This window comes from Esox lucius, chromosome 1 (genome assembly GCF_011004845.1).
Source record: "Esox lucius isolate fEsoLuc1 chromosome 1, fEsoLuc1.pri, whole genome shotgun sequence".
Lineage (NCBI taxonomy): Eukaryota > Metazoa > Chordata > Actinopteri > Esociformes > Esocidae > Esox > Esox lucius.
In genome coordinates, this window is record NC_047569.1 from 31649004 (window position 1) to 31663565 (window position 14562).

The following is a 14562-nucleotide window of genomic DNA, read 5'->3' on the forward strand; positions in this document are numbered from 1 at the left end:
TTTTGGTCTAAACTCCACTCGCCATGTTTGGAGGAAGAAGAAGGATGAGTACAACCCCAAGAACACTATCCCAACCGTGAAGCATGGAGGTGGAAACATCATTCTTTGGGGATGCTTTTCTGCAAAGGGGACAGGACGACTGCACCGTATTGAGGGGAGGATGGATGGGGCCATGTATCGCGAGATCTTGTCCAACAACCTCCTTCCATCAGTAAGAGCATTGAAGATGGGTCGTGGCTGGGTCTTCCAGCATGACAACGACCCGAAACACACAGCCAGGGCAACTAAGGAGTGGCTCTGTAAGAAGCATCTCAAGGTCCTGGAGTGGCCTAGCCAGTCTCCAGAACTGAACCCAATTTCAGGGAGCTGAAAGTCTGTATTGCCCAGCGACAGCCCCGAAACATTAAGGATCTGGAGAAGGTCTATATGGAGGAGTGGGCCAAAATCCCTGCTGCAGTGTGTGCAAACCTGGTCACGAACTACAGGAAACTCTGTAATTTCAGACAAAGGTTTTTGTACCAAATATTAAGTTCTGCTTTTCTGATGTATCAAATACATATGTCATGCAATAAAATTACTTAATCATACAATGTGATTTTCTGGTTTTTTGTTTTAGATTCCCTCACTCACAGTTGAAGAGTACCTATGATAAAAATGACAGACTTCTACATGCTTTGTAAGTGGGACAACCTGCAATATCGGCAGTGTATCAAATACTTGTATACCACTGTATTTTTTTTACTTGCCATTTATGGATTTCTAAAACGATAGGCACCCAGAGCGACATTAAGACACCATCCCAAGAATAGTATGCGACTAGAACAGCCGTCCACTAAATTTCCGGGTCATATGAATAAAAAAGCTGCGAAATCTGAAGATGGAATGAGAAACCCATGACTTGTTCATTCTGCTAAACCACATATAATAGCATTTGTATAGCCTACATGAGGGAGCTGTTATTAAGGATGGAAGCCACACTGGTGACTGTTGAGTACTCATTTAAAAGAACAGCATATTCCTCAATGCTAAGGAGACTAGAATTGTCTTAACTACCTTTATCAACGTTTTATTACTAGGCCAGCACGTAACAACGAAGCGAGACAAATAATTACAACATGCATTCAACAGTACACCTACAATTAACTTACAGTACCAGACATGTTTGGACACACCTACTTATTCAAAGATATTTATTTAGTTTAACAATTCTCTACATTATAGAATAATAGTGAAGACAAGAAAACTATGAAATTACACACATGGAATTAGGAAGCAACCAAAAAAAAGTGTTAAACAGATCAACATACATTTCATATTGTAGATTCTTCAAAGTAGCCACCCATGCCTTGACAACAGGTTTGCACATGTTGTATTCTCTCAACCAATATTGATATGTATCAACCCAGAATTGCTGCTGGCCCTCCAGAACCAGAAAAGCCATGACCCATATATATGAAACAATTACCAAAGCGATTCCATCACTTACAGTGCTTTGCTGACACCATAACCGTGGGCTGTGCGCTAAGCCGACAGGGTTTGGTGCATGTCATATGGCAACATACAATAGAACAGCCAAATGCTAGAATCTGACACCAGCGAGCATCTTGTATGACCCCAGCAAAAAGTAATGTGATTTTTTTCATATTAACAGGGAGCAGAATATTGTTAATTTCATACATAATTTATTAAATGAATGCCAGTGCCTATTACAAATAATATATTATAGTCCATTTTGTAGCATACATCAAAATAAAGAACCCATGGAATGTCATGACACAAAGGGGAATCATTGTCCAGGAACCGGGCTTGTAATGTTGATGTCAGGGAGCAGGTAACAACTGGTGATAATATCCATTTTCTCTGAGACAGACTTAAGGTCCTCAAGGATCAGTCGGATGCTGTGGGAAGCATTGATTATACCGTTCTGGGAGCTGTTCAGATGGGTGGTGGCCAAGCGGATCTCTTTGCTTGCATTACCATAAACCTGTTTGACTGTCTGGGAAACATCTGTGCAGAGACGTGCATTACTCTCCTGTAATTTCTGCTGTAGTAAGGTGTTGTAGTACAGACTACTGTGCTCAGGTCTAGACACTACCCTCTCTACCACTGAATGAATGTCAGGGTTATCTCGGATTACAATCAAAGGAGGCAAATCCTTGCGCAATATATGTGGGTTTTCAGAGCTTGCTGTAATGACCGATTCCCGTGATTTCTCAACCTCCCCCTCACTGTCAGTCTCGGACGCTTCTCCTTGTACCTTTTGCCCTCCAGCTGGTGAATGGGGAGTCAGGGAGGTGATGTATACCTCATCATCTGAGTCGGTCTCTGACGCCTCTCCTTGGACCACTATCTGGTATTTGTCACTTGCCATTCCACCGCACAACCTACGAAAAACGTGACATATATTTTGAGAATACACTTGAACATTTTGGCGTGTTAGCTTTACTAATCAACACGTAAACAACGCACAAAATGCTACTATAAGCAAAGCTGGTATAAGAAAAATACATACGAAAATGTAACATACCGTCACAGCACAGAAAACAACAATCACATGAGATCCCGGAAGTGGGTGAAAAAGCACATTAATTCGTCTGCTTCCGTGTTTCAGAATCCTTCAAAATAAAGATCTGTGGTTTTATATATAAAAACACAGGCTCAACAAGCCATGCCTGGCTCAACAAGCCATGTCAGCTGAGCCAGTGGGAGATCTCTAGTAAAAATGAATCTAAAAGTATACAGTCCACAATAATTACAGCGTTTTAGGATATAGCTATTTCCATAACAACAATAAATAATGAACAATAAAAAACGTTATTGGAATAAAACATGAACATGGTGCGTTTTGTTTCCTTAGTTTGTCCTGTGGGTCTGTGATTCTCCCCTTCGTGCAGAAACCAAGCTGATCCTTCTTGTCCTGGTGAGGCCCTGGCTTTCGGCTTCAAATAGTCTCCTAGAGCCAGAGCCTTATTGGAGCTGCTTGCATACTTCCATGGGACTGTATTAGCCCAAGACCTGACATGATAACACTTTTCTAGTTATGTGACTGAAATAGATGATGTCGTTTTTATGTTGTTGTTTTTCTTTGTTAGGGAAGAAAAACGTTTGCATCTTTCAGCTATAGCTTTTTTCTGGCCAGCTTTCCCAGCTAAACAGTCAATGTCTTGGACCTAACTAGGGGACGTATGTAACTCAAACACATTCGTTTTCACACGTTCTGTATGAATTCGGCAACAAAAACACAAAAGCATGCCCAGTCTTTTGTAGTGTAACAGAACGGGGATATGACAAATCAGACATTCCGCAGTTAGAGGCGACTTAACACGCCTGACCACACACGCTATGACGGGAAAAGGAACGGGAGGGAGGAATGGACGACCGACAGAATGAGGTTTATTGGTCTCTCCTAATGTACGGTAGTAATATTGGGAAAGGGGGCTGGACAGGACCAAAACAAATAAATAATAGTCCGTCCGTACGCCCCATTTTTAGTGTCGCTGACAAGACTTTGAAATAATTATGAACAAATATTAATTAGGGTCATGCAACACATACATATTTCATATCCATTGAGTTACATTCAGGCCAGTGGTATGGGTGGAGTTACACGCGATACATTAACAATTAATCAATTTAATTTGTCAGCTTTGAACTAATACTTTGACCTCTTTTATTTTGAAACGTCACACATTTTCGTGAACCGGAAGTTTTTTTAAAATAATGTTGCTCGCAAGACGGTGATCAAATGATCATATTATTTCATACTAGATGTGTTATTAAATCCATCTACACTGAATTGTTAGATGATTCATAGATGCACGAATCTGCGACGGTGCTCGCAAAGACTAACCGTCGTGAATTTCAGTACAATAATTGTCCAATGAAAGTGGAATTAGATGAACTACATGTGAGAATGAGAATGTCAACAAGCCCCAATCATATGATCGCGCGACGCAAGCAAGCTTTCCCGACGCAGCAAGCTTGGACGCTGCGTAAAATATTTTGGGATGAAAGGATGAAGTACAATCTGTAGCAGTAACAGTAAGCGATATTTTATGGTAATACTTGTGAACGACAGTTTAAAAATAAATCTGACCAGTGCACAAAGAAGTGGCCGCAGTGTTCTGTAAAACATTATTATTTTTTTTTATTTTTTTTTACATTCTTCATCAGCATTCGCCAATGATGGCCACTGCAGCCAGCTGCGGGCAATGTGAGCAGTGGCAGTAGACCTGAAGTAGCCAGTGGAAGCTAGTTACTAGGTAGACAATGTTCAGACTGTTGATGACCAGTTAGGTAGGTAGTTTTACATGGATCTCTCTGTGTGTGATAGGGGTGTCTTATTTCCACGGTGTATCACCGATATTTCACTTAGTGAATAACAGCACAAAAAGGAAACGGCGGTTGTATTGCTAGCTAGCTAGTTATTCATAGCGTTTTTTTTTTCGTGCAGAAAATGGCATGCTCCTCCTGTATTTCTGCATGAACGTCAAAATACTTAATGTCTCTTCTGAGTGGAACTGACGTGGGAAAATTGTGATTTACTGCCGTGTGAATTTCAAAGTGACTGTAAAAGAAACTGCCAGTGTACTTTTGCGTATACATTGTAGCCTAATAAACATGGAGTGGCTTATGTCAATATGCAACTGTGAAATGCACATCTAACATAAATTATTCTGGCATAATTCGGTGTTAATGCTTTTCTGTGAAAAAGCAGGTGTTCTCTGTTTTGAATACAATCGGCTGCTTGTTGATGTTGAAAGTGTGTTATATACATTGTGTGTATGCTTGTCTGCCATTTTTTTATGCATTGTCGTGAACCATTTTAATAGCAAGCATTTGACAACAGTACCATTCAAATAAATATACATGACATTAACATACTACATCATGGTAAAATATTTTCCCATGTGGTTTTGAATACCTCCAACCAGGGGGTCTGCTATCAGAGCAGGTATACCCAGTGAGAGGACGAAGAAACCATGGACCTCAGCGAGAGGAGGCCCAACAAGTGGTGGACAGAGTCAGACACCTTTGCCATGCTGGCCCTCATAGAGCAGCTGGACCTGGTGCACGAGCTGGATAAGAAGCGCCAGCGCAACGACTCGCACTTCCGCCGCCTGCGCTACAGCCTCGGCAAACGAGACATCCACTTCACCGTCAACCAGATCCGTAACCGCTGGAAAAGCCTCAAGCATAAGTACCGCAAGATTAAGACAGCAGGATACCGTAGCCCTGCAGCGCGCCTGTCCGCCATCGAGTCGTTCCGCTATTTCCGTATGCTGGACCGCATGCTGGCCAGGAGGGCTCGGGTGGGGATCCCAGAGCAAGGCAGTGTGGACGGACACAGTTTGGTGGTGTTGACCCCTTCCGACCTGGAGGATCACGCTGATGGTGCAGCTTTCTTTTATCCGTAGTGATCACTTGACAGTAAATACAGTTTTGTACATTTGTGCTTTGCTTTGGCCTGATCTGCCCACTTGTCTGTTCCCAGATGTTGCTCAGCCTTGCTCTGTGGCCCCTTGGCAGGACAGTCTCACTCAAGCTGTAGGTGGCGAAGGAGAGGACACTAACGACATCCCAGAAGAAGCCAACGGCAGCACTCAAGGCTGGACCTTGCGGTCCGAAGAGATCATGACTTTGGGTCTGTCTGGAGAGTACCTTTACTCAGTGAAGAGTGAGCCACATTCAGAACCATCCTTACATGATGATGAGCGACCTAGTGACCCCACTAGTTGCAGTCCAGAAGAGCAAACTGGTGAGTGTTTTTACAACTGATGTGTTTAAAGTGTACACCTACACTTACCGCTCACTATATTTGGGCCACCGATCTGTAATGGGTTTGGTCCTCCTTTTGCATCCAGCCACTTCAAGGTTCAATGCAATGTGCGTTTGGAGATGCCCTTCTGCACACCACTCTTGTAAAGAGTTGTCATTTCAGTATTTGTGGACTTCCTGTCAGCAGAAACAAACCTGGCCATTCTTCTCCGGACCTTCTCGTACATATTGATTTCGCTCATCGAACGGCTACTGAATAATGTTTATTGCACCATTCCCTGTAAACTTTGGAGGCCGTAATGTGTGAAAATACCAGGAGGTCAGTTCGTTCAGAGGTCTGGTCAGGCAACAATAACCATACCATGGTCAAAGTAACTTAGGTCACGTCTTCCCCATTCAAATGTTTGGTTGAACAACAGCTACACCTCTTGATCCTGTCTGTATGCTTTATACACTTATTTGCTATTTGTGTTAAGCAGGTGTACATAAAAGTGTCTGGGGGGGGTATACGCTCTATGTAATGAATGTGTTTTTGTAACTAATATGTAATGCATATATTTTTAATTTTATCCATCACAGTATTGGAAAAGATATATTTCAGAAATGACCTCAAACAAATATGTGTGTCCTATGGGTATTTTCTCTACAGGCAACTGTGAGGACACCAGCACCTTGATCCTCCAGCAGCTCACCATCCTGAACCATCAGTTAGGGGAGCAGCTTGCAGAGCAGAGGGCTTTCCACTGCAGCATGCTGGGTATGATGGACCGGCAGATAGAGGTCCTGGAGCAGCTCTCTAACTTCTCCACAGGCCGTCGTGTCAAGACTGAATCCGACGACAGTGACACTCCTATCAGCCAGCAGGTCCACAACTCCCTGGTGCGAATTCTGAGGGGGGTGGAACACGTCCAGACCCAGGCACACCAACCATGCTCATGCAAGGCCTCGCCCTCACAACCTACATCACCCTCTTGGACAGTTTCCCTGTTGGAGGTCCACAAAGGTTCACCCTCTCGGGATGGCAACTCAACAAGTGAGACATCCAACCCTCAGCTCTCAGACAATGGCGTGTCTGAACGTCAAAGACAGTCTCTCTCAGATCTTGGCGTGTCTGAACGTCAAAGACAGTCCCTCTCAGAGCAGCTTCCCTCTTGCGCACAGAAGGGGATTCTGCTTAACTGACTTAAGCAAGTGCCAACGCAAATTAGTGCTCTTGAAGAGTCATTTGGCGGTGGAACTTTGTTTTGTCCTGCTTTGAGCAGGTTAGGCTTTTTAAGGGTTAGGGTAGGGTTACAATCGAGGTAGGTACAATGACTAACCCTGGTCAAATGTCCTCTCCGAGCATGCAGCCTGTTGGAATGTAAGCTCTGCATTCACAAGAGGCTACCAGTCACATAATTCCTGCCTTCTGCCACAAGATCAAGATTCTTGGTGGAAAGCGATAAGCGGCATGCTGTGACGGAGGACAGTATAGACAAAAACATTTAAGAACACTTACAATTGAAGAAACTTTTCCAGAATGTCTTGTAAAATAAAAAGGAAAAAAAAAAAATGATAACTAAATGTTAGTTTGTATTTCATTTTCACTTCCCTCTTCATTTTTATTTTTCATTTCCAAATGTTTTAATTTGCAGAAGTGAAAAATCTGATGTTTTAATCAGATATTTTAAAGAGTACTATCTACATCATTTTTACTAAGCATGGTATTGAGGGTAACTTAATCTAGTCTGGAAAGAGAGAATCCAATTTTACAGTAATCATTCACTTAGATATGCTATTTTTTCAAATTAATGTTTAAGAGGATCTTTCTTTACAACGAAAAAGCACATGTTCAAGATGACAATGGTATTCAATTTAACTTGCACATTTTAGTGAAATCTCATGAAATGAATGCTTTATCCAAATTGTCCCTCTTTCCAAATGTGTTCCCTTTCCTAAAAATTGCCTCTTTTGTTTTACAACATTTCTACAATGAAGACTGCTTTTAAACATGGACCATGTAGAACTCCATTTGCACAACTGTTTACAAACTATTGTTATGGATACATGTCTGCTTTAAGGTCAACCAATAGATGTTTCCATTTGCTTTAGCTTCACTGAAGATGAGGTACTGTAGTGTGTAAGTGCAATATAGTGATGAAGTGGCAATTTGCAATTTTATAAGAATCGTTCATTCAACAAGTTTGTGCATTTTTAGATCACCCAATTTATATTTTGGAATTGTATGACCTTTTCTTGGCGGTAATGCAAGTTGGCAATTTAAAACACCCTTTTCATGCAAAATCTTAGGTTGGATATCTGTGGATTTAAATTTTAAAAAATTGTGAGTTCTATTTAATTTTTAGAAAAAAGGGTATAATCAAGAACCTGTATGCATACTACGTATAATTAAATAAAAATGTTGTGCTGTACAAATACTGTATGCCTATAAAAAAAAGAGAATTGATCCTTCCGAATGAAATTGTAATAATTACTTTTTAATCAGCCAATTCAAGTCCCTACATATTTAGTTATCTTGTGTAATATATTTGATTCACCTTATCATTAAAGCTAGTCCAAATGTGTACAATAGAAAGAGGTATACTTGAATCGTGATGATAATTTTATCTATGGACTGAATGTGTGACAATATAATTCATACTATTGTATTTTTAAAACTGAAGAATAAATACATTTAATGGAAAGTCTGGTTTCAGTATTTTTGCAAAATAAATAGATGTCTTTAAATGCATTTTGCAATTTCAACTAGTTTACTTCCAAAATAACATTATGTTCCTTCATTTCTGTAAACCAATCCCTCTACATTTCTCATTTATTGTGCTGTCTCGGCTTCCGTATTCAGGAAGTAACGTTTTGTTTACATCGTGAGGAAATTAACCAAAGCCGTAAATTAGGTAGCTAGCAAATGTATTACATTTGAATTGATTGACAGTTATTTTTATCTCACTGGTTGCACATACACATATCAAATTCAACTGATATTTAAATTCTGAAAATGCATTTCCCGGAGTTTCAAGCAATATCTCTATCGACCCTGGTAGCTAACTGCTAACGTTGGCTAGCAAATATTCTCCCTGGTATCTCTACGAGTTTAAATTAGCTTGTTAGCATGTTATGTATGTATGTATTAAACAGCTTGAGAACGGCACCCAGCTGGCTGGCTATTTTTATTAAGACGCTTCTCGTATTTCAGACATGGCAGACGACGTACTCTTTGAATTTCTCCACATGGAGATGGTGTCCCATATTTACAAAGAGCAAGCTTCCAGAGGGGAAATGGACAAGGTAGCTATAGCTTGGTTAATCTGACGTCATGTGCCACAGTACCCAGTAAATATTTGTTTACGTTTATTTATCAAAATATTACGTTGCTGTATCAATTTCTGCAAGTAATATGTATGTAACATTGCAAACGCGTTATCTGTTTAAAGTATATCTAGCTGCTGTACTTACACTTTCTACAGGATAGGGCCACTTGTGTGTCAGCCCTGGAAGGCATGGGTTTCAGAGTGGGACAAGGGCTAATAGAAAGGTACTGTATTGATGTGTGGCACTGTGTTTCAGTTCTACATAAGTTTCGTGTTTTTACCCTTTCCCAAATGAAACGTGTAGATGTACTTAATGTATAAACTAACAATTAAAAAATATATTTTTTAGGTTTACAAAGGATTCGCCCAGTTTCAAAGACGACTTGGACATTATGAAATTCATCTGTAAAGACTTCTGGATAAACGTCTTCAGAAAGCAAATCGATAACCTAAGGACAAACCACCAGGTGTGGCCAAGTTTGAAAAATATAGGCCAACACGTGGCTGTTTGTTAACCACACTGTCCCTGGCTTTCTGCCCAAATATTTGTGGTCTTTGTTTGTTTCTTTTTTTTTTTTACATAGGGGACTTATGTTTTGCAAGACAATAAGTTTTCACTCCTGACACAATTATCCAGTGGGAAGCAGTACCTTGAGGAAGCTCCGAAGGTAAACATCCATTGTGTCATCTTGATCACTCTACAGCAGGAGTCTTATTGGGATAATGTGACAACAACTTTAATGGTGCACAGGAGGGAGGGAATTGGTGAGGTGACTTAACAAAAATGTATTTTGAGTGTCAGTGATAAAACATGTTGCTGTATTCAGCTTTGGCCAGTTATTCAAACAGGTACATGGAGAAGATTGACTGATGACTAGTTTCTCCAGAAAGCTGCCGAGGCAACCCCAGACCAATCCTCTTGAGTTAAATGAACAGAAATTACTGAGTCATGTTTATTTATGGCTATACATGGGACAAATGCTGGCTCCCCCTGTTTGTTCTTTTGTTTAGCATATGCTTAGTGTTATTCTAGACCAGGGGTATTCTACTGTTACCCAACGAGGTCTGGGGCCTTCTGGTTTTCTGTGGTACCTCATTAATTGCACCCGTCCGGGGTCCCTGGTCAAAATAAGTCCCTGATTACAGGGTTGCAATTAAAAAAATATAGTGTAACTGGGTTCAGTGTTTAGAGTTGTGTTGGTGGGTTCTAGAATATTCTACCAAATAGAATGAAACATAAGCTTCCAGGGATTCAACATGGACACATTTTTAGGTGTAACTGTCTGGTATGTTTCTCCATAGTATCTGGCATACTCCTGTGGATTAGTAAGAGGGGCTTTGTCTAACCTGGGAATGGACTGCGTGGTGACAGCCGAGGTCTCCCCAATGCCCTCATGTGAGTGACCATTCTCTTCAACATTTATCACATTCCAATCTATTACTTCTCCTGTAAGCTGTGTATGTGTGGAGTACTTCCATTTGATTTGCACCAGTGTTGTAGGGAGATTTTTGCAATCGGTTTCCAGGGTCACTACATTTACATAATCAATTCCATTGTGTTTGAATTTACACTTGCAAGTTTTAGACGTACCGCGCAGGATTGTGGGCTCCATTTGTGGGAAAACTGAGCGATATGCACGCAAACTGCATAGTCATTTGATAGTGTTCCAACAGAATTGTCTTCACCCTTGCTACTTGGGGAGTTGGCGCCTCAAGCTTTTGAGATCGGCAAGTTTACACAACAAAATAACTGCCAAGTTTTTGTTTGATGTGTGTCGGAAAATGTAGTGTAACGTAAACATGCCATAACTATATCAGAGCAACAATGGCATAGTGTGGACACAGCACACAGTAACTTGGGATTTAATAATTGATATGTACAGTTAACACTAATACCAGAGGCTCTAGCCTCTATTGTTTTGTTCCTTTGGCTTCTGTTTAAGAAGAAATTTTCACTTAGAGGTGTATATTTTGGTAGCAGGGAGCTCGACAGAATGGAATTTAAATTGGGAGGGATTGGGCAAAATTCTTGTTGTTGCCAGCGGTTTAGACATTAATGGCTGTGTGTTGTGTTATTTTGAGGGGACAGCAAATTTACACTGTTATACAAGCTTTACACGCACTACTTTACATTGTAGCAAAGTGTCATTTCTTCAGTGTTGTCACATGAAAAGATCTACTCAAATGTTTACAGAAATTTGAGGGGTGTACTCACTTTCGTGAGATACTGTATATGTAGATGGGTATTCAAGTTTCTTCACTTAATTCCTTTAACTTTAGTAGTGACATGATGCAGTAATATTGGGTCTCCCTTAGTAATCTTTCCACTTTGTCTTGTCCCACACAGGTAAATTCCAAGTAGTGATTCAGAAGATTTGATTTGGACATCTGTCTTCACACTATACTCGTCTGTGACAAGAAGATAATGTGAATGTCAACCTTCCAGTCCTTTAATGTAATCACATTGAAGGTGGTTTACTAGATATCATTTTTTATCTGACATTTTTTATTTATTTTCCCTTAACAAAGCAATAATACCATGTAAAGTATAACACTTATTAAAGTTTTATAACATACTTAAAAAACAACGTAATGCCGTCAACAGATATTGATTCATCTATTTTTTATGATTATTTTGTATACTCAATTTCCTGTCTTTGCATATGAAATTACAATTCTTCAATGTCACACCTCTGAAGATATTTCACTCTCTGTTATATAGTAGATGTCGTCTTTGTTTTTTAGAGAAACCAAATATAAATGTTTCTATTCTGAAATGGTTTTCTTACTTAAACCATGCATTTTTCACTGGCTACTTGTTGGCTGTTTATATTTGTGCAATGATGCAACAAATATATTGGTTTTCTATAAATATATCTTTCAGCCAGTAGAGGGTAGTGTCTGCTAGACTCTTCTCAGCAGCATTCTTTTATATGCGCACGCACTCAAGCACTGCTTTTAACATTTCAAAAGGAGTGCTACTCAAAGGCCATATAGAACCTCTGTTCTACATAATGTGTTGCTCCAATAACAGCGAGGAAAGATTTATCCATTTGGCTTAAACATTTAATAATCAAGAGAGTGTATTGTTTTGAAAGCAAAGATAACAAATGCAGAACATTCTCTTTTAAAAATTCTCTTTACATTTTCAATTACCCTGTATTTTTTTTTTTTAAAGATGGGGATGTTGGTTTATATGTGGAGTTATTCCCAGATGTAATTTCTCTTTTGATTTTGGTTTAATTCAGTTTAACATAAAGCAGAATATTTTCCAGTACAAATACATTTGCATTAACATTCAAACCTTTCCTGGTTTTACATGCCCTTTAAAGCAACTGGCCTCTGTAGTACTTTGTAATGTGATAAGGAAATGTGACTATTTTAGCATCTTGGAATTTTCTTTCCTGAAGATGTCTGATTTGGACAATACAACCAAGTCCTCCAAAAGTTAATTGTAGTTCGGGTGTCTCAGTTTAAATTGAAATGTCCTGCCGTGCTCTTAATGGAAATGCATTCCTAGGATTAAATGGAATTTATGTCAACACCCTTTAAAACCAACACATTCACTCCTCCCTTCAACCTAGATGAAGTTTGACAGTTATTTCATGTTTCAATAAACATTTTTAAAAAATCACCCACACCAGCGCCATAACTTTACTTAAAGGCCGATTTTTCCCTTGATGAGCAGAAACAAATGCTCCATGCTCTTGCTTTCAACTAGGTACACAAAGGAGAACGTAGGGCAAGGCTGCCCGGGGTAAGTCATTCACTGGCTCTCTTTGTGGAGAACTTTTACTTTGCTTTGGGGAGAAGTAAATGCTGAGAGCCAGAGCTCCAGCTGTCTCACTTCTCCTTTCTAAAACCATAAAAAGAGGCTGGAACTAGGTTGTCTGCTCCTCCGCTCTAAAAGCGGTGAATTAACTATGACCGACTTCAAACGTCCAGTCTGGTTTGAATGTATGTAAAGTAAACATTCTCCATAGTTACGCTGCTCCTTATTCATTTCCTTATTCATTACTTGTGTTTTTAGGCAGTTCTCAGTTATATATTTGGGTGCGTTTCCCCAAGCCTGTTATGGTGCCTGTAGTGAATATATTTCTGTTGTTTGTTTTTCGGAAAACCAGTTCAAAGACCTATGCAATATTTACTACAAGGATTATGGGCTATGAGTATGTGTATTGTCTTCAAAACAATAAAAATCTAGAAAATAAACATCACTTTTTGACATCTTTATGATTTTAAAGTCTTCTGTGAGCGATGTAGCACATTGTCTTGTGAAATTAGATCATATTACATACAGAAAGCTGATTGTAACTAACAGATGTCTGAGCCACGTTTAATAAACAGTCAGTGTTCCTATGCATGATATTTACAGCACCCATATGTTCAGCAGTGATACACACCAAGTTCATCTTTACTGAGCCCGATAGGGGCTGCTGCTTGGCATAATTAGAAGGAAGAAAGATGCACTGAAAGAAAAGAGCAAAGCATATGAATGGCCCATGACAATCAGAGTAAAAGACACTGACAGCATACGGCTCCTCCTCCACAAACTCTATTATGACCTCTGTCTCCAGAGTTTGATTGCTCTCTGGGAACAATTCGTTTGTAGATTAAAACTGGACAGGGAGCCAGCTGCCATACCCTGCATAGTGTGCATGGCGCTCCTAGGCCTTTCCTCCATCACAATGTAATCAATAAAGTTACAGGATGGGAGGAGGGGACTCTATTGGTTAGGCTGATTACGAAACCACCCTGTGTCCTCCTCTCCCCGCCCCCCAGTTCCAGCCAGTGGAGACCCATTCCTTTTCCTCATCCCTTTTTTCTCCTCCCCACTCCATCAGCGACCTCCTCATACGCTCTCATTTATCACTAGCATTTGGGAGATTTAATCTAAGCATGGGAACTGGACCCTGGAACCTGGCTGCAGCTGGGCAATGAATGAGTGAACACAGCACTTCTGACACAAAAGCAGCCCCCACACCCACTGCCCCATAGCTGCTGGCTTTACTAATTTGTGTTTCTGTCACAAGTTCTGTCAAGAATCCACTCTGCTCCTGGCAGAGGAGTGATTCAGAGAAGATTGTTCTCACTCATCTTACTCATAGTTTTGCAATGACTCATCCATATATTGAGTATATCAAATGGAATTATCTAAGTTCAATCTGCCAGTAGTATGAATATTAAACAATTGTAGGTTTATTCAATTAACTGTAAATATTCGGCTCACTGTGTTCAGGTAATAAAGTGTTTCATATTGTTAAGTTCAAAATGTTGAAAGCTACAGACATGGAGACATTTTACAGAGTTGTTTATGGTGCGCAGCCAGATTTATGTGCTCCAAAAAAGTGCTATCCTGTTTGTTTCATAGAATCTGTCATTGCTCCAGTTTAACCTCAAACTGTTTGACATATGCACTCTCCAGATGAGGAAAAGAACTTTCCACCCATTGTTTCTCCTATAAATCTCCCAGAAG

General features: G+C 40.1%; 3 protein-coding genes across 10 annotated transcripts; 2 read left to right on the forward strand and 1 right to left on the reverse strand.

Moving 5' to 3' along the window:
- Positions 1-1175: 1175 nt before the first annotated feature.
- On the reverse strand, positions 1176-9251 carry bloc1s3 (biogenesis of lysosomal organelles complex-1, subunit 3). 3 transcript variants are annotated; one of them, XM_020049793.2, is made up of 2 exons: positions 9232-9251; positions 1176-2384 (listed from the first exon to the last, which is right to left on the reverse strand). In XM_020049793.2, the coding sequence occupies exon 2, from the start codon at positions 2369-2371 to the stop codon at positions 1787-1789; it is 585 nt and encodes a 194-aa protein (XP_019905352.2). In that variant the 5' UTR covers positions 2372-2384; positions 9232-9251; the 3' UTR covers positions 1176-1786. The 3 variants fall into 3 exon arrangements, with proteins under 3 accessions (XP_019905352.2, XP_010890278.2, XP_010890279.2); XM_010891976.3 differs by lacking the exon at positions 9232-9251 and adding an exon at positions 2528-2615; XM_010891977.3 differs by lacking the exon at positions 9232-9251 and adding an exon at positions 2513-2557.
- On the forward strand, positions 3729-7318 carry si:ch211-116o3.5 (myb/SANT-like DNA-binding domain-containing protein). Of its 5 annotated transcripts, none has more exons than XM_010891980.3 (5): positions 3729-4058; positions 4174-4296; positions 4935-5394; positions 5495-5758; positions 6428-7318. In XM_010891980.3, the coding sequence occupies exons 3-5, from the start codon at positions 4983-4985 to the stop codon at positions 6958-6960; spliced, it is 1209 nt and encodes a 402-aa protein (XP_010890282.1). In that variant the 5' UTR covers positions 3729-4058; positions 4174-4296; positions 4935-4982; the 3' UTR covers positions 6961-7318. The 5 variants fall into 5 exon arrangements, with proteins under 5 accessions (XP_010890282.1, XP_010890280.1, XP_010890284.1 ...); XM_010891978.3 differs by having other exon boundaries at positions 3729-4041; XM_010891982.3 differs by having other exon boundaries at positions 3729-4041; positions 4174-4262.
- Positions 8592-12720, forward strand: trappc6bl (trafficking protein particle complex 6b-like). Of its 2 annotated transcripts, none has more exons than XM_010891984.4 (7): positions 8592-8672; positions 8972-9063; positions 9243-9310; positions 9436-9553; positions 9671-9754; positions 10389-10482; positions 11434-12720. In XM_010891984.4, exons 2-7 carry the CDS (start codon positions 8974-8976, stop codon positions 11463-11465), a joined length of 486 nt encoding a protein of 161 aa, XP_010890286.1. In that variant the 5' UTR covers positions 8592-8672; positions 8972-8973; the 3' UTR covers positions 11466-12720. The 2 variants fall into 2 exon arrangements, with proteins under 2 accessions (XP_010890286.1, XP_010890287.1); XM_010891985.4 differs by lacking the exon at positions 8592-8672 and adding an exon at positions 8690-8855.
- Positions 12721-14562: the final 1842 nt, after the last annotated feature.